Source organism: Desmodus rotundus, chromosome 4 (assembly GCF_022682495.2).
Source record: "Desmodus rotundus isolate HL8 chromosome 4, HLdesRot8A.1, whole genome shotgun sequence".
Taxonomy (NCBI): domain Eukaryota; kingdom Metazoa; phylum Chordata; class Mammalia; order Chiroptera; family Phyllostomidae; genus Desmodus; species Desmodus rotundus.
This window is the reverse complement of record NC_071390.1, coordinates 175486-196757: the sequence shown is the minus strand read 5'-3', so window position 1 is coordinate 196757 and position 21272 is coordinate 175486. Positions and strand designations below refer to the sequence as shown.

Below are 21272 nucleotides of genomic sequence, written 5' to 3'. Positions count from 1 at the left end.
GGCCTCCCCTGGCCAGTAGCCTGGCTGCTCTGTCTGGAGGTGGCCTGACCTTCCCAGAGCTGCCAGTGACCTCCTTCCTGCAGGCATCCCTCTAGGTCCGGCTGCCGTGTGGCTTCCCCACCCCCCGTGAACTGACCACCCTGAGGTGACCTGCCCTGAGCATCCCTGCCTCCTGTCTGAACTGTGAGCACCAGTGGGGGGTGGCGGGGCATGGGGACTCAAAGGTTCAGGGCTGTGCTACATGCCAGCCGCACACCCAGTATCGGGTGACATGAACTCTTGACTTGGAGGTGGTGTCCCCTTGCTCCTAGAGCAGGCCAATGGTTGAGCCACACAGCCAGTCATGGGGTGGGGGGGGCACCCGAGTGGCCAAGTGCAGCCAGGCGGGGCCCACGTGCTCGCGCCCGCAGGCCTCCCTGTGCAGGACTTGACCCCCCTGCCACCTGCAAATAGAGCGGCAGGGGGTCACACTGCCTCTGCAGCTCCCGGGCAGGTTTGGCCACGCTCACTGTCCTCGGTAACATCAACCTTCACCTGGAACAGGAGAGGCAGCTGGGCTCTGTGCACCCAAGAATATGGCAGTGTGGATACAGGAGGCTGCGGGAGCTTCATCCTGCGGCTTCGCACTCCTGTCTTAGGAGGAAAGCGCCTGGTCCCGAGGCCTTGGAGAGCCTGGAGAGACCCTCCCCTGACCAGCACCCCCAGAGGGAGAGCAGAGGGCAGGCTCCTGTCAGGAGCTGGTCTCAGCCCTGCTGTCCATCAGCCGAGTCCAAGGGCCCTGTGGTCCGGGGAGCGAGGGTGCATTCTCGGAGGTTCCTGCGGAGCACCAAGGAGGCGAAGTCCCAAGGAGCCAGGCCTGGGAAGCTGCCCTGTCACAGGGTAAGGTGGAATGAGAGCCAGAGGGTGTGGTGAAGAGCTGAGCCCCTAACAGGCGAAGGGAGATGGGCTGTTGGCCGCCCAGTAGGCTGAGGGCTGGCCCTGTACGTAGGGGTGTTGGGTGTCATAGGCAAACCCCGTGGTGTTCAGACACCCCAGGGGGAGTTGGAGGGGCTCCGTTCCTGGTGCTTCCTCCTGCCAGGCGATGCCCTCCTGGCCCTGTGCTGGGTGCTGGGCCCGCCGCCTGCGCCTTCCTCCAGCCACCTGCCTGCAGTCCTGTGGGTCCTGGGTCTGGCCAGGCCCCCAGCCTCCTCCATTCACACCACAGCCTTGCCTCCTGCGGGGCACGTCCCACTGGGGTGCTGCTGCCTGTCTGCCAGGACTGCGGCCGCTGGGCTGGGGTGGGGGCCCCCAAGTGGGAGCGGCAGTTGCAGTGTGGAGCACAGGCCAGGACGCTGGAAATGGAAACTCCAAGTTCAGACAGAATGTTGGTTTTTCCCAAGTAGGTCCCAAGAAGAGTTAAGTGACTTGTTTCAAGCCAGAGCATTGTGGCTCCACGGCAGTCGCTGGCAGTGGGTCCCACGGAGTGTCTGCACCAAGTGGGGACACAGCCAGGGCCTGGGGCAGGGGTGCGTTCCTGGGAAACGGTCCGCAGAACCACAGCTGGGCTGCGTTTCTGGGCTCCGAGGTCCACAGACGCCATCGGCACCAGACACTCTCCACATGGCAGCTGTGAGCAAAACCTCCCTCCCCCACACCCTTGATGCCTCTGGTCCATTCTGGCAGCCTGTGCCTCTGCCCAGTGGTCAGCACCGCCCACACCCAAGTGTCCAGGGTGTGTTCAGAGGAGATGGAGTGGCCTGAACCATCTGGTCTTGGCACCTGTCTCTGGGGCAGCCCTGGAGCCCTCCCTGGGTGGTACAGGGAGCACAGGGCACTGCCTGCTTGGCTGGGGGGACCCTAACCGGTGAGTGTGGAGTGGGCATCCTGGACCTGATGGGCTCTTGGGCCCTGGGTCAGGTGGGAGTGGGGAGGCTGGGGGAGGGACTTGGGCAGGACAGTGAGCAGGAGGTGGTGCCCGGGTCACGGTAAGTAGCAGCCGCGCCTGCTGGTCCTGGCAGAACCACTCAGGCAGCCTCTGCGGGCTCGGGGACCGCGTGGGCCGGGGGCCGATCCGCCCCGAGCCCGGCCGGACCTAGGGCTGCAGCAGCCCTAGGGCGCTGAGAGCGCCTCCCAGCAGCAGGCAGAGGCGCAGGCCACACGTGGGCCCCGCGCCCGACGTCCAGGCCCTGTAGCTGTAGACGCCTGTCCTGTTGCCTTCGGGTGCCGCGTCCTCGTCCTCCAGGCCGCTCTCCCAGGGACCCAGGACCCTCCTCCCGGCCGAGCCCGCAGCCAGGCCCGCAGCGGCCCCAGCCGCTGCCCCCGCCGCCCCCATGCGCAGGGAGGAGCCCGAGTAGCGGGGCGCTGGCCTCACACGCGCCCTGGGGACCCCGCGCGCGCCCCCGCGCAGCCCTCCCCGGGCGCTACCGCGAGCCCCTCCGCGGCCGCCCTTGGTCTCGCCGCTGTCGCACAGGAAGGTGGCTGCTAGCAGCAGAGCCCAGCAGGTCGCTGCCATCCAGTTCATGTTCACGGGGCAAAACCTGGGGGAGGACAGAGGAAAGGGCCTGAGCTTCCGAGGACCCGGGGCGCTGCGCCTGGGGACAGGGCTGAGGGCCCGGGGCTGGGGCTTGGTCCGTGAGAGGACCCCCGCCCTCCCCCGCGCCTGGGCAGGCTGCATGAGGGATGTGAAGGCCTGCGGACTGGGGACTCGGGCCCGGGGCGGGGGTCTCGTTCAGTGACTGGGGTCTCGTTCAGTGACTGGGAAGGGGCGGGTGGGGGCGGGTGGGGCCCGAGAGATTCACCCGAGAGGGGAGTTCCTTGTGCCCGGGGCTGGAGGGGGGCAGAGCCGGGGGTGGTGAGCGCCCTGCGTGTGAGGCCAGAGTGGGCTCCCTGTCCTGGGTGGCTCTGGAAGGACCCACGCGCTGGGGTGGGGGTTGCGTTTGGAGGCCGTGTAGTCTCAGTGGACGAGGGCTCCCGAAGGCCCAGATCCAGAGAAAGGACCGCGGCGTTCCTTTGCCCAGCCCTCCCAGACCCTTCCGGGCGGCACGCATCAGGCGCGGGGGGCCAGAATGGGGGGGAACGCGTGGCTGGGGACTCGGTGCAGACTCCACCCTCGCAGGCAGGGACCTAGGGGACGGACCCACCTGCCCCCTGCTGGGACGGGAGAGAGGGACCCCGCCAGGACGCAGGCCCGGTTTCGGGAGCAGCGAGCATCCGGGTGGCTGCTTGACCCTCCCGGTCCCTCCGAGCCCCTCGTGGAGCCTCCATCCCCCGCCCCAGGCCCGCGCCTGGATCCTGCCGCCCTGCCTTACCCTCCACCGGCCTTGGTCAGAACCACAGGCCTGAGTGGCCGCTCCAAGGGCTGCAGCCGAGGGGAAAGACGCCGGCTGTGGTGAGACCCTCTGCCCGAGCGCGGAGCCGCGCAGCCCGGATCCTGCGCGAGGCCTCCGCCCTAGAATTGGGGGCGGGCAGACTCTGAGGCTCGTCCCTCGGGAGCCGGGAAGGGAGGGGGATAAAGGCAGTTGCAGGAGCTCGTGGTGTGGCCCGTTCTCTTTCCAGCACCGCCACCCTCGCTGCACTCCCGCCGCCCACTTACCCACCCCCCACTTCCCTCAGCAGCCCCCAGGTGTCCGGCATCTCCACACATCTCCGTCTCCAGTCCCTGCTGGGCACTGTGCCCGATTCTGTCCTTACTTCACCTGTCCCCACATTCCTCATCTTCCTCTCTGTGGGTGTGGGGGGCATCCCAGGTGCAGGGGCCACACAAGCCTGCACACCCCCAGCTCCAGGTCCTGCTGTGCAGCTCCAACAGTGGCCGCAAGGCCGCCACCGCTGCCCAGGTCTGGCAAAGGGGTTGTGGCCTCTCGGTGGCAAGGCCACCTGTAACCAGCTGCCCAAGCCAGCAGGCCTTCCCCACCACCACCTGGGGGGACCCAGGACCCTTCCCAGGACTGTGCTGTCTTGATGCCTGGCCCCCTTCCAGTCCCACCTTGGACAGCAGGGTTTCAGCCCAGCTGCTGGGCCTGGGGCTTCAGGAGTGGGCGGAGGTTCCTCCCTCCTCCTGGCCCCAAAGGTTCAGAACCGCCTCTCCACACAAGCCCCTGGGCAGTCTCACTACCTCTGGTTTCAAATGCCACCTGGGCTGGAGGCATCTCCTGGCCAGACGCCTCTGCTGTGGCTCCTGCCTACCTTTGAGACCTTTCCAGAGCTCAGCCGGCTACATGGGAGCGCCCGGCCAGTATGTGATGAATAGGTGAATCAGTTCTCACCTATAATAAATGTCTTCTAACTTCCTGGATAATTCAGAAGGAAACGCTGCTGGAATAAGACCACACTTACTCTGTTACGTTGTAACTACTGTTAAGGATGGGCAAGGATGCTGCTTGCATCTCAGCCTGCCTTGGGGAGGTGGGACGACAATGTGCTTTGAACCCCTGGTCAGTAAGGGCTGCTGGCTGTAGGCATCTCCAGCTCCTTTCTCTTCTGAGACCTGATGGGAATCACAGGAAGGAAGTTAGCAAGGAGAGCGGAGGGGGCCCACGGGAGATGATCATCCGTTTCTGGGCTAGGAGGTGGGAGGAGGGCACCCACCTGAATGGAGGGGGCAGCCCCCATCATGGGGACTGGGGCAGTGTAGCAGGAACCTGAGGCAGGAGATGAGAGCCGTGGGCACGAAGGAGGCCAGGAAGTCACCCACCCAGGCACCAAGAGCCAGGTGCAGGCGGAGCCTTGAGTCCATGATGGCCCGGTAATGCGGGGCCACAGGTGGCCAGGTACTGGTCACAGGCCATGGTGGCCAGTGGGGAAGGGGGACGCCAGGGGAAGTGCTTGGAGGAGTCAAGCCAGACAAAGAGGAACACCTGGGTGAGGATTTTGGAGAAGGGGCCAGTCCTGGCCGGTGCCAGGAGGTCAGCAAGTGGCTTGCGGATGGTGACTGAGGTCCAGAGTCCCCAGAACCACACATTGGCTGGGAAGAAGCAGGCTGGGGTGGCCACCACGATGACCCGGTTCTCCAGGATGGTCACCATGTGGACAGGGAGCAGTGACTCGAGCAGCAGCCCTCAAGAGTGGCGCAGCTCCAGGAAGCCCAGCAGGACGAACTCCATCGCCAGGCTCTTGGCAGAGTGGCTCCTGGCCCTCCCCGCCGGGCCACCACGGTGAAAACGAAGAGCTGCGTTATTACTCCCCACGGTAAACCTTCTCCCCGTCAAAGTCCTTGTAGAGTTGACTTTCCCAGAACAGCTTATGCACAGTTTGAAAACAGGATGTGTCGTTGGAGCCTGGCCCCCTTCACTTAGCGTTTGGGGTTCGAACGTGTCGGATTGGCCGGCCCCTCCCCTCCCCCAAGGCTGGCACAACAGCACTCCACTGCATGGAGAGACCACGGGTTACCCCCACCCCCGCTGAGGGACCTTTGGGTTGTTTCCAGGGTTTGTCGATTATGCATTGAGTCACTCTAAACACTCGCCTGGAGTTTTATTGTGGAATGTGAGCCCTGGGTTACGTGGTACGTGTATGTTTAACTTTATAAGAAGCTGTTACATATTTCCCAAAGCTGCTGTTCCAGTTGGCACTGGGTGTTGACAGTTGTTAAAAATGGTATTTGAAGTGTGTGTAGTGGCATCTTTTTGTGGCTTAAATTTGCATTTTCTGCCCTGGCCGGTGTGGCTAAGGGGGCTGGGCATCGTCCTGTAAACCGAAAGGTCACGCGTGGGTCAGGGCAGGTGTCTAGGGTGGGAGTTCGGTCCCAGCTGCAGGCACGTGAGGGGCAGCCGATTGTCCCTTCTCTCTTGTGTCGGTGTTTCTCTCCCTTTCTCTCCTTCCCTTCCCCTCTCTCCGAAGTCGGTAGCTTGCCCTCGGTGGGGAGACAGAATTTGCATCTCCTGCTGACCGGTGATGTCGAACATCTTTTCTCGTGCTCACTACCCACTCTTTGGTGAAATGGCTGTTCAAGTCTTTCATGCGTTTGCTTTTTTGGTTGATTTTTCTTATTGAATTTTGAGAATTTTTAAAATTCTGAATACGAATCTTACATCAGGTATTGGACTTGTGTTTTTTCTCAGTCATGACTTGTGTTTTATTTTATTAACAGTGTCTTTTGAGGATCAGATAATCTTCATTTGACAGAGTCCGTTCTGTCCTTGTTTCCCTTCTGGGCTGTGCACTTGGAGTTGTATCTGAGAAGACTTTGCTGTCTCGAGGTCACAAAGGCTTTCTCCTTATATTTTCTTCTAGAGGTTTTATAGCCTAAGGTCTCATCGCTCGCTCACCAGCCTGATTACCCACCCACCCATCTGCCCAGACATCCACCCACCCACTCCTCTTTTTCTTCCAACTTTTACAACTTCTTACTCTCCCCGATGTGCTTCTCCCCACGGGGCGGGGGCATTTCCAGGGTGTTTGAGGAACAGCTGGGAGCCTGCATGTCGGAAGTGAGGTGGCTGGGGAGTCAGAGGGGGTGATGGCAGTATGGATGGGACCCGGGTGTGCAGGGCCTTGCAGGTGAGGATGAGCCCCGGCTGTACTCGGGGTGGGATGTGCGCCTCGGGGGTGAGGGGTGGAGGGTGGTGGGGTCCAGCTGTATCTGGAAGGACGGGTCGGGCAGCTGTGCAGACAAGATCCTGCAGGGGGCTCGAAGGACGGCCCTCACTCTCACCCCAGTGGCAGGCGGGGGTGGCATGCGGTTGGACGAAGGTGGTCCAGGGAGTTGCCGTGGAAGGGCAGGTACCACTCGCAGGGTGGGAAAGCTGTGGGCAGAGCAGGTGTGTGGGGGTTTCAGAGTTTGGCCCTGGGCTCCTGTCGTGGGCGAGGGCGAGGGCGAGGGTGAGGGGAGGAGATATCCGTGTGGAGACTGCGAGCAGGCAGCAGGATGAGGGCTGGACTGCAGGGGGAGCCTGGATGGCGGCACCCATCAGAGGAGGTCATCGTGGAGGTCGCAGGCCTGGGTGGCAAGCCTGGGTCCGCTGTCTGGTGTTGAGGGATGGGGAGCTTGGGCACCAGCCCGGGAGACCCGCCGAGCAGCCACCAAGGAGGCTGGGGGGCTGCTGGGAGCCCCTTCCCAGAAGGTGAGTGGCACGGACACCTCGCCCAGGAGCCAGGAAATGCGTGTGGTGAACCTGCAGGGAGTCTCAAGTTTGGTGGGAAGGCCCAGGAAGGAGGGCGCGCTCGGCTCTGTGGGAGCACGAGGAGGTAATGCCGGGGTGACCTCATGTCTGGTGACAGCGGCCATCGATGTGGCCGTCTGTGGGGAGTCCTGGAGGGTGAGATGTCTGGGACTTTTGGACTTTTTCAGTCATTCCTTGTCAGCCGGGGGAAAGGTGGGGCTGTCCCTCTCGTCAGCAGACGCAACACTCCCGTGCTCACCCAGGGGGACTCGGAGGGAGCAGCTCCAGGCCCACAGGCTGCAGCTCGGTGCAGCCTCCCCGGGCAGGTATGGGGCGGGAGGCAGCAGCCCTTCACCCGCAGCCATGGTGCTGAGCACCCTGGGCTTCTGCCCCGTGACCCATCTTCCTGCCTGGGAAACTCAGTCTGGATGCGTGTCACCGGGGGTCCTGAAGGAGCCTCTGGGCAGTAGCTTCCACCTTCGAGGGGCTGAGGTCTAATGGCAGGTCTGCTCCGCTGCCAGTCTCCACCCAGCCCAGCTGCCCACGCTGCCCGCTACGGCCAAGCATCTGCTTCTGCCTCATCCCTGAACCCTGAACGGCTCCACCGGAGGGAATGTCTTCTATTCTGAGCCCTGTTTCTGAGAGAGAGTTTGTGTTTCAGGCAACTGGGAGTCGTTCATAAGCCTCGTGGTGCCCAGAGTCAGGTGCAGTTTACAGAGACTCCAGCCAGCTCGACGGGAGGAGTCTGAAGTGTGGGAGATACAAGTGCGCCTTCCCTGGGGCCCCATCAAACAGAAGGGGGGGTGGAGAGCTGCAGAGGCTGAGCAACCTCTTGGCGGGGGTGGTGAGGAGGACCCCGATTAGTGAGGGTGACAAATTCACTGCAGGGTTCAGCTCAAGGGAGACCATTAATTTCAAACACACAGTAGTGTATTGGGGGCTAGGTGTCCACCCTCCCAGAGCTGGGCCGAGGCAGCTGGGCAGGTGGGCAGGGAGAGAGGCTGAAGCAGTCTCTCTCCTGTCCTCCTACCAAATCTGACCTGGGCAGGGGCTAAAGGAGGTGCAGCCACCTGATGTCCTGGCGTCTGGTGTTTCCCTGCAAAGGGCAGGGCTGCCTCACTCAGTGCTGATGGTGCCTGCAGGCTCTACAAGGCTGGCCCGGGCCTCTGTCCACAGCCATGGCCACACTTGGCTGTGCCCACCAGGCAGCTTACAGAGGGGTAACCAGAGCCTTCGAGGGGACGCCGCTCTCGGCAAGTCTCCTCACCCCTGCGGCCCCCAGGAGCCCGGCACTGGCCCTGTGTGCGGGTGGTGGCCCTCCCCAGGCTGTGCCTGGGCACCGTGTCTCAGGCTGCTGGGGCTTCTCTGCTTATGTTGCCGACTTTGTCACGTGGTTGGTGGTCAATGTTCCTCCTGGGAACCCAGCTTCCTGGACAGTCCTGCTGACGGAGGTGCTGGCTCCCTGGCCTCCTGTTTCTGGAGGTCCTGCTCCCCCAACCACCTCAGCCTCCCCCCACGGACCTGGCCCCCATTGCCTCAGCTTCCCTTCCAGGTCCAGGTGCAGAGATAAAGGTCCTGCCATTTCCCAAGTCACCCCCACAGGACCCCTCGTCTCCTCTGTGAGCACCCAAGACCTGGGACTGCCACCCTGCCCCCACCCCCAGTGACGGTGTCCCCCAGAACCTGCAGGGCACACCCCCCTGCCCTGCAGCAGGACCCCCCGCTGGTCGGCCCCACCACAGGCTCTCTGAGCTGCATCCCTTCTCTGACCATGAGCCAGGGCGGGGGCACCACTTCCTGCCTTTTCTGCAGGGACCTTATCTTTCTGTGCCCTCCTCCAGGGGCCCTCCTGCCCACCCCCTGAGGACCCTTCCCGTTCCCCATCTCCTGCTCCTGGCTTCTAACAGCAGCCTGGAAACAGGCTCTCGCCGCCTGTCCTATAAACGAGAGGGAAGGAGCCCCACGCGCTCTGCCCCATGGGCGCATCCCCACCCCTTGACCCCTGCTCGCACCTGCTGGGCAGGGCACCCCCAATCTCCTGTGGCCTGTGACGTGGTCCCTGCCATCCTTCCATTCCACACTCCCAGCCAAGACGCTTCAACCACACGCGTTAACCCCCGTGGGGCTTCCGGTCCTGTTGTATAGACGTGGATGGCTGTCCCGCCCACTGCCGTGTGAACCTAGGAGTCACCTCGTCAGTCCCAGGCCCCGGCTCCAACGGCTCCCAGCTCTGCCCAAGGAGCGTTCCAGCTCTGCCCAAGGAGCCTTCCAGCCCACACACTGCAGCGCATTCCTGTTTCCCGAACCTCCTGCCAATGCCTCTGTTTTCCGCATGAAGGTCTTCCACAGCTTTTGTTACGTTATTCCTAGATACGTAATATTTTTGTTGCTTTTTAAATAGCTAGCTGTTTAAAAGAATTCATTTTCTATTTATTGCCTGTGTGTAGAAAAACAAGTGACTCTCATTTATTGACTGTGTCCAGTAAGCTTGCTAAACTTCCTTTTGAATTTTCACTAACTTCTGTGTAGATTCTTCCGGATTTTTTCACTCCCAGGGGCATTGTCCATGGGTTATGGGGCCCTCTGACCTCGCCACTCCTGGCTTGCCGTCCTGGTGAAGACCGCAGGGCTTCGTCCCAGTGAGAGTGGGCCCCGGGCTGTTTCCGATTTCAGAAAGTAGGACGTTTGCTGTGGGTGAGGTTTTGATGATATTTGTTATCAGATTAAGGAAGTTCTCTGCCATTTCTACTTTGCAAAGACTATTATCATAAGTGAGTATTGACATTTATATAAATCCTTTGCATCTCTTAAGATGATAACATGATTTTTCTCCCTTGGTATTTTAATGTCACAAATTAATGTTAGACGTTAATGTGAAGCCGACTTTGCACTGGAGAAAAGCCAGCCTGGGTGGCATTGGTGTGCTTTGTGCACGGTGCCGGCTCTGCAGGCCCTGGGCCGGGGTTCCCGGGGCAGGAGGGGTCACTGTCACTTGCAGGTGGTGTCTGTGTTTCCCTGGCTGGCATATGTCAGTGAGCACAATGCCCTCTAGTTCCATCCATGCCGTTGCAAATGGTAAGATTTCATCCCTTTTTACAGCCGAGTGTAAGTACATCTCGTCCTCGTCGATGGGCACTTGGGCTGTGCCCATCGCTTGGCGGTTGGAGGTAACACTGCCGTGAACACGGGCGCGGTGTCCTTTTGATTCAGTGTTTCGGGAATCTTAGGATAAATCCCCACAAGTGTAGCCGCTGGGTCCTAAGGCAGCGTTTCCATTCGTAATTGTTTGAGGTGTCTCCACACTGCTTTCCACAGGGGCTGCACCTGTCTGCGTTCCCACCAGCAGTGCTCGAGGGTCCCCCTTTCTCCTCGCCAGCGCCCCTCCCTTCCTTTCTGGGAGCCCTACCTCCCTGCTAGCATTTTCTTCCACCATTACGTTACTTTACTTTACGGTGTGTCTGTCAGCGACCAATTCTCCCAGTTCTCCTTCAGTAGGGGGAGGGTGTCTTTGTTCCCCTCCCTGTCGGTGGGCAGTGTCCTGACTCAGGACGAGGGCTCCGACATCCTTTGTCCCTTGAGCCCGCGTTCCGGCCTCCGGCCTGCACACCGATGAGAAATGCATAGCCACGCACATTGGTTCTCCTGTGTAGACGATGCGTCATTTTTCTCTGGCTGTTTTTAGGATTTTCCCCCTTTGTTTCTAGTTTTCAAAAGTTTAATTATGATGGTTTCAATGTGAATCTCTTTGGGTTTCTTCTGGGTGGGGTCTGCTCAACTTCCTGAATCTGTAAGTTTACATCTTCCACCAAATTCGGGAAGTTGGGAGGCATCTTTTTTCCCCCCCAAATTGTTTTTCTGCTCCACACTGTCTTCTCCTGCCCAGTGAGACCACAAGATCTTCCACGGCTGTCCCCGAGGCCTCTGCTGCTCTGTCAGTTTTTAAAATTTCCTGTGTTCACAGTAAGTAAATTCAAGTTCGCCGTTTTTGGCATTTCCACTGTACCACTGAGTCTGTCCTGTGAATTAAAGCCATTTTCAGGTTTTGTGTGTTCAGCTCTGTAATATCCATTTGGTTCTTTAAAAAATAGTAACAGCTTTATTGGGCTGCTTCCTGTACCACAAATGCATCCTTCACGGTTGTTTGATCCAGTGGTTTTTAGCGTATTCAGAATTACGCAGCAACCACCACTGGCTCACTTCAGAATATTTCAGCGCCCCCAGAGGACCCTCTGTGCTTGTTCGCGGTCCCTGTCCACACCTGCCTCCTTCCAGCCCCGGCAACCGCAAACCCGCGGCCTGTGTCTTGGATTTGCCTGTTCAGGACGCTTCACATAAATGGGGTCGTGCTTCTGGTCTTTTGTGTCTCGCTTCTCTCACTCAGCGTCACGCCCTCAAGGTTTGCACCGTGGCGACCTGGGTCCAGACCCCGTCCCTCTCGGTGGGCGGACGGCACCCCGTGGCACGGGTGGACAGGGCGTACTTGTCTGTCGATTGCTCTGGTTGTTACGGATGAGGCTGCCACGAGCAGGTCTTGTGTGGACACGACCTTTCGCTTCTTCACTGTGAGCCCGGGAGGAGGAGTGTGGGTGCAGGGCACCTCCAGCCCCACTGGCAGTGTGTGGGGACCCCGGGTTCTCCGCATGCCCGCCATAGGCTCGCGGTGCAACTTCTGTGTATTTGCTGCAATTCTCTGTTTCTTCCATTTGCTTCAGAAGGCCCGTGTGGAGTCAGTGAACGCCGCGCTGAAAGCCGTGCACGAGTCCCGGCGGCTCGTTCAGCCCGGCGTCGGCGTTGTTGTCTGACCATCGAGCTGATGGTCCACATGGATGAACCAGCTCCGTCTGATGGGAGATTCCCCTTGGACCCTGGATGGTCATGATGTCAGGGGACTCTCAGTTCTTCTAACATGTTCTGTTTCAGCAGGCGGCCCCCCATTTCGGCCGCTTAGGGTAGAGGTTGTGGCCTTCTTTGTGGACTTTGGGTCCAGTGACAGTTTAGTTTTCGAAGCCCTCGCAATACTGTCCTGGCCTGTCTCACTCCTCCAGAGCTGCAGGACTCCTGCTCAGTCCCCGCTGGTCCGCAGGATGTCTGGTGTCACTCTGTCACTGTCTGTGGGGCGGGGGGGGGGGGGGGGGAAGCCACTAGGCTTGGTGTTATTTTTACTTTTTGTGAGAGACAGGAAGGGGGAGAGGAGAGAAACCGACTCGTCTTCCTCGTGTTCGTGTGCTTGGTGTTTGATTCCTGAACGCGCCCTGACCAGGGATCAAGCCCTCACCCCCGTGGGTGGGCCGGCCGGGCTGGGCTGGGTTTCAGGGCTGCCTCAGGAGGGCAGGTCAGCCCACCTGCCTGCTCGTGGCTCTGAGGCAGCAGCCCCGTCAGCAGTTTGTCAGCGTGAGCGGAAGCCCCAGCCTGGAGCCCCTGCACATGTGGGGCAGCACTGGGGCGGCACTGGGGAGCCCGTTGGCTGCTGTGCTCGCAGACGGACGAGAGTGGGGCCCCTGGTGTGCTCTGCAGAGGCTCTCGAGTCTCCTTTGGTTCCAGGAGGCTGTGGGCAGCTCCTGCTTCTGAGGGTTTGACTCTGGCCCACCACCTCCACCGTTGCCCCAGCTGAGTAGCAGGTGCCGGCTGAGGCCATGAGGGTGGCTTTCTGGGCCTTGGGAGTCGGGCCCTTTCTCCTCACTCTCTGGGCAGACCCCATCGGTAAGTTTCTTCCTTCATCCACTGAACCTTCTGGAAGCAGTGGCTCTGTAGATGCCCAGACCCTGAGGTGTGACCCGCTGTCTGGGCCTTGCTCAGCCCAGAGGTGGGTGGGGTGTCCTGGGGCAGGAGACTCCTGTCCCAACCCTGAGCAGGGCCCCCGCCCCAGGGTGCGGAGCCTGGGGGTGCACTGGGCGAGAGCCTGCGTGCACTGAGGGGATGTGGTTGCATCTGTCCCAGTGACCCCAAGCCACAGGACGTGGGGGGTGGGCTGGCCACAGAGGGTCCCTGGCTGGGTGAGGGGTGCAGACACCGGGCAGGTGTGTGGAGGGCAGCCCTGGGGACAGGCTGAGGTGCGCAGCCTGGGATGACCTGGCCCACCCACGTGGCCATCCCCGGACGGCTGTTTTATTTTCCTGAACCAGCTTAGGACCAGGGCTCAAGGCGGGAGGGTCAAGGGGCTGAGGGGACAATGGGGATCAGAGGCCTGGACAGGGCGGGGCTGGGGGGAGCTCCCATGGCCTTGGAGGTGGCCCCAGACAAATGCAGAGGCCATCACCACTCAGCTAGTGCCCTACCTCCCCCCACCGGCACTGGACGGTGCGGCCCCTCTGAGGCTGGTGGTCCTTCTGCAGGCGGGCCAGGTGCCCTGAGGCTGGCGAACAGGCACAGCCCATGTGATGGAGTGGTGCAGGTCCTCCATGAGGGCCAGTGGGGACACGTGTGCAACCGGGAGTGGACGCTGGCGGAGGCGTCTGTGGTCTGCAGGCAGCTGGGCTGCGGCCGGGCTGTGGGCGCCCCCAAGTACGTCCCGTTGCCCGCAGAGAAGGTGCCAGCCTTGCTCCACAACGTGTCCTGCAGGGGCAGTGAGTCCTCGCTCTGGGAGTGCAGCCTTGGGGCATGGACACACAGCCCGTGCCCCCACGAGTGGATGGTGGTTGTGCTGTGCTCGAGTAAGTCAGCTCAGGGGTGGGGGGCAAGGGGGCCGGCAGGCCTGTGGGCTCTCTGAGTGGGCTCCTTTCGGGCACAGGAGCCAGCCTGGCCCCCTAGGACAGTCCAGTCTCTCGTCGCTGTTCCTTCCTCCTGTGCTGGGGGCCCTTCCTTTGTCCAGCACGGGTGTCCTTGCAAGGCACCATGTAGGGGCTGGGGAGGCAACTGTGAACAGCCCGGCAAACTCCTGCTGTGCAGAGCCAGGTTCCCCAGGAACAGACGGAGTGACCAACACACCAGCGGAACAGCCGCCGGAGTGAGGAGGAGCGGAAAGCAGACAGGGGGCTGGGGTGGGCACCGCCTGGTCTCTTGGACACTTGAGGCGGCTTGAGGGGCCATTGTGGGTATCCAATCAGGATTTCATACTCAAATGACAGGGAGGTCTGTCTTGAGGGTCTTCAGCTCTCTGTGGTCCCTTAGGTGACTGAGAGCTCCCGAGGCCCCTCATGGCACCTGCCTCTGAAGCTGGCCCTCTGCTTGGGTTGTGGAGGGGCAGGCGCCCTCTTCGAAAACAGTTGAAGTTGTCAAGAGCCTGACAGCACCCCAGGCCTCTGAGCAAGAGGCCCTTTGTTACACTGGGTCAGAAAGCCACCCCACCCTCAGAAGAGGCAGCGCCCGCCCCTGGGGCTGTGAGCCCTGGTCCCGGGAGGGGGCTTGGAGGGAGCTACCAGGCCTGTGTGGAAGTGTCCAGCTGTGGAGGCAGGCTGCAGCCTCCGGGTGACCGAGGGGCCAGCAGGGGGGCACCCTTTGAGTGTGGCCTGTGCTTTGCAGACGGAACTTTTCGGGAGATCCGGCTGGTGAAGGGCCGGAGCCCCTGCTCAGGGCTCCCTGAGATTAGGAACGTGAATGGCGTGGACCGCCTCTGCGGCCTGCACGAGGAGGAGGCCACGGTGTTCTGCCGGGAGCTGGGCTGTGGCCCTGTGCTGCAGGCTTCCCGCCAAGATGCGGGTGGCGGCAAGAAGTACATGACGTGCGTGGGCACCGAACCGACCATCCGAAACTGCAGGCTCAACAACCGGCTGCGCAGTGGCTGTGACTTCCAGCAGGACAGGGAGGTGGTGTGCTCAGGTGAGGCTGCCTCCCCGCCCGCTCCCTCCTCCTCGCCGGTACCGGATGGGACACCGGTGCCACTTTCTGCTTCAGAGGAAATGCAGCAGGTGGCCCTAACCTCTGACCCTGGGGAAGCAGCCAGGGACCCCTGCTCTGTCCTGTACGTAGGGCAGATGGCCTCCGGCTGTCAGTTCCGTCCAGGGCTCGGCAGACCAGCTGCCTGGACGCAGAGCCTCCTGTGGGACAGGGTGGCAGCGGCTCCAGCACGAGCCACTGACCTGAGAGCAGCTGCCCCTCACTGAGAACATGTCTCCTCCCCCAGGACACACCGAGGCCCGGCTGGTGGGCGGCGAGCACCCCTGTGCTGGGCGTCTGGAGGTGCGGCGTGGCCTGACCTGGGGCACCGTCTGTGATGACGACTTGGACCAGGCCATGGCCCACGTGGTGTGCCGGGAGCTGCAGTGTGGCTGGGCTGTGTCCATGCCCCGGGGTGCCCACTTTGGCCAGGGTTCTGGGGCCGTGTGGACGGAGGCCTTCCATTGCATGGGCAACGAGTCCCTGTTGTTCCACTGCCTTTGGGGGCCCGGGCACCAGTGCGGGCACAGCCAGGATGCTGGGCTCAGGTGCTCAGGTGAGGCTGGAGGGGAGCTCTGGGGCTCATCCCGGGGGCTGGAGCCTGGCTCACAAAGGTGCCTCCAGCAGTCGGGGGTCGTGTTCTGTGAGGGGGCGTTCCTTCTGAGGGTTGAGAGAAGAAGGGACACAGAACTGGAGGCCGGAGTCTGGCCCTGGAGGGCTGTGCAGTGTGGGCTCCGCTGCGCCTGCGCCGTGTGGGCCAGCGCTGAGCCGCGGTGGGGGGCAAGCTGTGAGGGCCAGGCTGCAGCTCTGTGGCCACCACACCAGGGCAGAGGAGGAAATCGCCCCCTGCTGGGTCTTCAGGTCAAAGGTGGCCTGACGCCCCTCTCCCCCCACCTCAGAGTTCCGGCTGGTCAACGGCAGCAGCCGCTGTGAGGGGCGTGTGGAGCTTCAGGTGGAGGGGGTCTGGGCGCCCCTCTGTGCCACCCACTGGGATTTGGCAGATGCCACTGTCCTCTGCCACCAGCTCAACTGCGGTGGTGTGGTGGCCACACCTCGAGGAGGCCATTTTGGGCATGGGGGCGCTCCCGTCTGGCCCGACAGATTCCACTGTGTTGGGACAGAGCCCTATCTGTGGAATTGCCCAGTGAGCACCCTGGGGGCCCCGGCCTGTGCCCCAGGAAATGCGGCCACCGTGGTCTGCGAAGGTGGGTCAGGAGGAAGGGTAGATAGAGGGGCGGGGGGGGGGGGGCGCTTAGTGGGAGGTGGTGGTCCTCTCCCTGTTACAGTCCTGCGGTCCCTGGCGCTGACCCCACGTCCTGCCTCGCCCTAGATCTCCTCCATGCCCTGCGGCTGAGGGACGGCCAGAGCCGCTGTGAGGGCCGCGTGGAGGTGGCTCTGGACGGCGTGTGGGGCCGCGTCCTGGACGATGCGTGGGACCTGCAGGGTGCAGGTGTCGTGTGCCAGCAGCTGGGGTGCGGAGAGGCCCAGCGAGCCTATGATGCGCCTGCGCCAGGCCGCGGGGCCGGCAGGGTGGGGCTGAGCCGTGTGCGCTGCTTGGGCACCGAGACCCGCCTGACCCAGTGCAACGTGTCTGCGTCCCTGCTGGTGTCCTCGGGGGCCTCGCGGGACGTGGGCGTCGTGTGCTCCAGTGAGTGAGGACCCGGGGTCTCCCCATCTGCTGGGGGGCGGGGTCTGCCCTTACTCCGTCTCTCTGCAGGGAGCCACCGGGTGCGGCTGGTCGCAGGGCCGGGCCGCTGTGCTGGGCGTGTGGAGGTGCTCCACGCCGGTGTGTGGGGCACGGTGTGTGACGACGGCTGGGACCTGCAGGACGCGCACGTGGTCTGCCGGCAGCTGGGCTGTGGCCACGCTCTCCGTGCCCTGGGGGCCGCTCACTTCGGGGCGGGCGCCGGGAGCATCTGGATGGATGAGCTTGGCTGCGGGGGCCACGAGGCAGCGCTGTGGCAGTGCCCGTCGCGGGGCTGGGGTCAGCACGACTGTGCGCACAAGGAGGATGCCGGCGCCTTCTGCTCAGGTCGGTCCGGTAGCTGGGTCCCTTCGAGGGGCGGCTGGGTGTCCATGGTCGTGCTGTCTCTGAGGGTGACACCACAGCACTCACTTTTCTGGGGGCCCCACTCTTCCAGGGGTGGAGAGCCCACGACAGAGCCCGTCCCTGTCCTCTGGGCCTGGTGATGCTTCAGGACAAGCCATACCTGCCCGTGGGTTCTCTAGGCTCATCTTAATTATCGGGGACCCCGTCACACGCGGTGCACACCCAGCTGTCTCCGTGGACGCTGGTCCAGGCGGTCTCCAGGTCTCACAGGCCCGCAGAGCACAGGTCTGAAGGGCCGGCTGACACTCTGACAGGTGGCTGCGTTTTCGTTTCTGCACTGCGTCCCCGGTTGGAACCCTGCTGGTCACGGGGCGGGACAGTCAGGGGACACTGGCCAGCCTGGACTGGTGCTGTGTCTGAACGTGGTGCTGTGGGCTGATTCCTTCATAAAAATTAAAAAAAAAATTATAATCACTGCTAAACTGATCATCTTAGGCAAATAGATTCTTTTGTATTTCAAGTAATTTCCAAGGATGGTTTTCCAGACAAGCAGCTGGCATGCTGCTCAGATGTTGCCACTGTGGTGAACCCCGGTGGGGATGCAGGGCCGATGCTGGGCCTCCAGGGTTCTGGCCATGAGTGCCTCCATCTCAGCTGGGGCCCCCTCCTGCAGACACGTCCCCCACCCAACTCCGCTCGTCTTCTAGAGTCAGTGGCCCTGAGGCTGCGGGGCGGCCCCCATCTCTGCGCGGGGTGGCTGGACGTGCTCTACAACGGCTCGTGGGGTGCAGTGTGCAGCAACGCCCTGAGGGACGCCTCCTTGTCCGTGGTCTGCCGGCAGCTGGGCTGTGGGGACCAGGGCTGGCTGGAGAACAGGCCTGTGCGTGCTGACCTGGGCATCTCCTGGGTGGATGGCATTGAGTGCCGCAGGCTGCGGAGCTCGATGCTGTGGCAGTGCCCCTCCGCCCCGTGGGACCCGCACTCCTGCACCCGCGGAGAGGAGGCCTGGGTCACCTGTTCAGGTGGGGCCAGTGGTCCTGGGGCGGGGGCTGGAGGGGCTGGCACACCCCAGTCCCTGTCCTGTGTGCTCAGGGGCGACCCATGGCAGGGCCTGGGGCCCCTTGGGCTCCACAAGCTTCCTTCTGAAGCTTTTCAGGGCATTCGCTCCAGGCGGCTGCTCTTTAACCCACTAGGATCATCCGAGAAAACGACGCAGGACTCCAGGGAGACTCTCAACTGTCCACCCAGCGGCAGCTGCCCAGGTACACCGCTGTCTATCTTCGGCTCTGCATCCCAATCCCGCTCTGCGCTGACCACGCCCCCCTTTCCAGAGGAGGGCTTGGTGCGTGTGCGAGGGGGCGAGGACCACTGCTCCGGCCGCGTGGAGCTCTGGCTCTCGGGCTCCTGGGGCACCGTGTGCGATGACTCCTGGGACCTGGCGGACGCGGAGGTCGTGTGCCGCCAGCTGGGCTGCGGCAGGGCCATCAGCGCCCTGGCAGGGGCCGCCTTCGGTCCAGGCTCAGGGCCTGTGTGGCTGGACGAGGTGGGCTGCCGGGGCAGCGAGGCGTCCCTGCGGGACTGCCCGGCAGAGCCCTGGGGACACGTGGACTGCGGGCACAAGGAGGATGCGGGCGTGCGCTGCTCCCGTGAGTGGGCTGGAGGCGAGGGGGTTGTTGGGGGCTGGGGACAGGGGATCAGGAGGGTTCCTCTGGAGCGCCCCCAGGCCCAGCCCTGAGGCTGCCCCTGCCGGGGTCCCTCTGGGTGGGGGTCCGATGATGGGACAGGCTCGGGCTGATGGGACTGGGATGCTGCTCGGACGGTCTGGGCTGCTCTGGGCGATGGCTGCCTCTTTTCCTCACCCCAAGATTCGACCCCTTTGTCCTGCAGGTGACAGGGGGACCACGGTCCAGCCACCAGTGTCGGGTAGGTGGGCTCCTCCTCAGGTCTCGGTCCACGTGTTCCTGTCTGGCTCTGACCCAGAGGAGCCCTGCAAGGGGGTGGTATGGAGGGGCCCCTGGAGCCCAGTGCAGGGGTGGGGGTCAAGGCCAGCGAGAACCGTGCAGGGACACCCATTCTCAGAGGGACCCTGCCCTCCATCCTTGTGCCAGCTGGGTGCAGAGCTGAGGGAGGGACAGCAGGCCCGGGCGCCGCCCAGTTGCTTCTCTGGGGCCTTTCCCTGGGCAACGGGGGGTTTGGCCTCAGGACACTGTGGCCTCTTGGACACTGTGTCCAAGGCAGAGTGAGGCCAGTGGGCTCTCTCCTGCCCCCTCCCTGCTGTGCCTCTCACCTTCACCCTCGGCCATCTGACCTTTGGGCCAGCTCTGGGGGTGCAGCACAAGGCCCCTCCCCCTCCCTAGAGGCTCAGGGGTCCAGGCCCCAGGTCACAATCCCCCCGGTGGGTAGGCAGGCACTGAAGAAGGACCCACCTCACTGTCCCTCCAGGCCCTCCCCTGACCTCACTACCTGCCTTCAAGGCTGGGATGCTGCCCATGACCTTCTGCATCATCCTGGGTACCCTCCTGGGCATCGTCTCCCTGCTGCTGGGGGCACGGTGGTGCCGCAGGGCAGCCTGCAGGGGTAGGTGGTGGGCGAGACCTGTGAGGGTGGCCCGGGCCCTGGGGATGGGGAGAGATGCACTCGGAGACCCTGGCCCTTTGCAGGCCTTCTCTGTCCTGGTCCCTGCCCTGCATGCTCAGTCCCCCCCAGACTCACGACTTGTGGGGGACAGGGGACCCTGGGCCCTGCTTTGCTTCTGAGAGGGTCTGGATGAGAGGATTCGTAGTTTTGGGGTTGCCGTGGTGGCGGGACAGCCTCGAGGGTGCCTGTTCCTGTATCACCTGTGTAGCCGAGGAGCTCTGCGAGCCGTGCTCTGGGGCCAGCACACCTGGTCCTGGGTGCTCGGGGAAGTGTGCCTCTGTGTGGGGGACGTGGGTCTCGGTGGGGAACAGAGGCTCCTGGCCTAAGAGACCCCACAGGGGCCTGGCAGCCTGCGCTTAGACAGAGGGAGCTTCAGGACTAGAGGTTCTGGTGTGGCCTTTACAGGTTCTGGAATGTTGGAGAACCTGCCCTCGGAAGGTGTTTATGAGGACATCGGAGCTGTCCCCATGGGGGAGAAGGTTGAGGGGCCCAGTGTGCCCCGGGACCTGGTGCTGGAGGAGGACTATGATGACGCCTGGGAGCTGCAGCATGGCCTCGAGGAGGAGGAGGAGGAGCAGGAGCAGGAGGAGGGGGCGCCCTGGAGCGTGGCGGGTGCGCCCCTGTGCGCTGTGCTGTCCTTTGCGCTGGCCCTGCTGTACTGCGCCTATGTCCGGGGCTCTGCTCCGAGCAGCACCTACATTTAAAGACCCCGAGAGCCCCTCTGTGTGTGTCTGGAACCCTCACTCCCGTCCCTGGCATGGGCGTTGACCCTTGCTACCCCTTCGGAGTGGTCCCATGGTCAGGCGTGCAGTTCAGGGGCACTGTAGCTGTTATTTGGGTTTCTGTCATTGGCGCAGAGCCCAGTCAGCTTCACGGGGGCCTGGGCAGGTGGTGGGAGGGGGCGAGGTGTGACCCCGATTCACTCTCACCTCAGCTGACTGTCCATCCCTGGTCTGGCCCTCTGGCTTTGGGGTGTGTGGACAGTCCAGAGCCCAGAAGTCCTGGGGGGTCTGAGGAACTGCTGGGAGCCCAACGCTCGTCTCTCTCCTTGAACACAGGTGGGCTCCTTGCAGCCTGGGCCCCAGAGCTCCTGCTGGGGCGGAAGACCGCAACGGCCCCTGTCCCAGGACGTGGCGACCGTGAGCTGGCCATGGGGGGTGCCAGCGAGACTCCCAGGGACTTTCACTTTCCTCATATCTAAACAGGATGTCATTAAACTCCCTGTGAGCTCCTTCGTGCATCCGTTAATTCATCTCAGAACATTTCTCAGATGCCCATTGTGGCCCAGGTCCTGTTTCTGGGCCCCTTTCTGCCCCACTCTGGTCTGATGTGGGTGCTGAGTGTTTCAGCTGTCCTCTCCCACAGTCTCTTGCCCGGGTGTGGGGTGGGGCTCCCTATGAACCAGTCCCCGGCTACCCTCCCATCATGGGCAGACGGCCCTCCCCCGGCTCAGGTCTTTAGCTCAAATCCCCAGCATTCAGGCTGCCCTGAGCAGATGACCCCACCAAGCCCTTTGTGCCTGCCCCTCCCTGACTGCAGCCTCTCTGGGAAAGGTTTTTCTGTATCCTCTTCGCTGGGTGGCTCTGGGGCAGCTCTGCGCATGGCCACACCCACACACGAGTAAGTCTCCCTTGACGTCCACTCATCCAAGTCAGCGTCTGGGGGGCACCAGACCTAACAGTCCTGCGAGCCCC

General features: G+C 62.6%; 2 protein-coding genes across 5 annotated transcripts; one reads left to right on the top strand and one right to left on the bottom strand.

Moving 5' to 3' along the window:
- The first annotated feature begins 789 nt into the window (after nucleotides 1-789).
- On the top strand, nucleotides 790-20826 carry SCART1 (scavenger receptor family member expressed on T cells 1). Of its 4 annotated transcripts, none has more exons than XM_071221126.1 (13): nucleotides 790-879; nucleotides 12621-13729; nucleotides 14538-14834; nucleotides 15139-15447; nucleotides 15791-16096; nucleotides 16222-16539; nucleotides 16609-16923; nucleotides 17649-17963; nucleotides 18135-18587; nucleotides 18829-18864; nucleotides 19384-19518; nucleotides 19984-20190; nucleotides 20637-20826. In XM_071221126.1, exons 2-13 carry the CDS (start codon nucleotides 13249-13251, stop codon nucleotides 20777-20779), a joined length of 3315 nt encoding a protein of 1104 aa, XP_071077227.1. In that variant the 5' UTR covers nucleotides 790-879; nucleotides 12621-13248; the 3' UTR covers nucleotides 20780-20826. The 4 variants fall into 4 exon arrangements, with proteins under 4 accessions (XP_071077227.1, XP_071077228.1, XP_045047532.2 ...); XM_071221127.1 differs by lacking the exon at nucleotides 790-879 and having other exon boundaries at nucleotides 12248-12779; nucleotides 13412-13729; XM_045191597.3 differs by lacking the exon at nucleotides 790-879 and having other exon boundaries at nucleotides 12248-13729; nucleotides 18135-18203; nucleotides 18273-18587.
- SPRN (shadow of prion protein) lies at nucleotides 869-3366 on the bottom strand. Its single transcript, XM_053923263.2, has 2 exons — nucleotides 3288-3366; nucleotides 869-2516 (listed from the first exon to the last, which is right to left on the bottom strand). The coding sequence occupies exon 2, from the start codon at nucleotides 2498-2500 to the stop codon at nucleotides 2072-2074; it is 429 nt and encodes a 142-aa protein (XP_053779238.1). The 5' UTR covers nucleotides 2501-2516; nucleotides 3288-3366; the 3' UTR covers nucleotides 869-2071.
- Nucleotides 20827-21272: the final 446 nt, after the last annotated feature.

Bases quoted from the DNA above. Each gene is read 5' to 3' on its own strand.
- SPRN (XM_053923263.2), bottom strand. From the start codon at position 2,500: ATGAACTGGATGGCAGCGACCTGCTGGGCTCTGCTGCTAGCAGCCACC.
- SCART1 (XM_071221126.1), top strand. From the start codon at position 13,249: ATGGGGATCAGAGGCCTGGACAGGGCGGGGCTGGGGGGAGCTCCCATG. The intron at 15,448-15,790 runs GTGAGGCTGGAG...CCCCCACCTCAG, and splicing joins TGCTGGGCTCAGGTGCTCAG to AGTTCCGGCTGGTCAACGGC. The intron at 18,865-19,383 runs GTAGGTGGGCTC...CTGTCCCTCCAG, and splicing joins GGTCCAGCCACCAGTGTCGG to GCCCTCCCCTGACCTCACTA.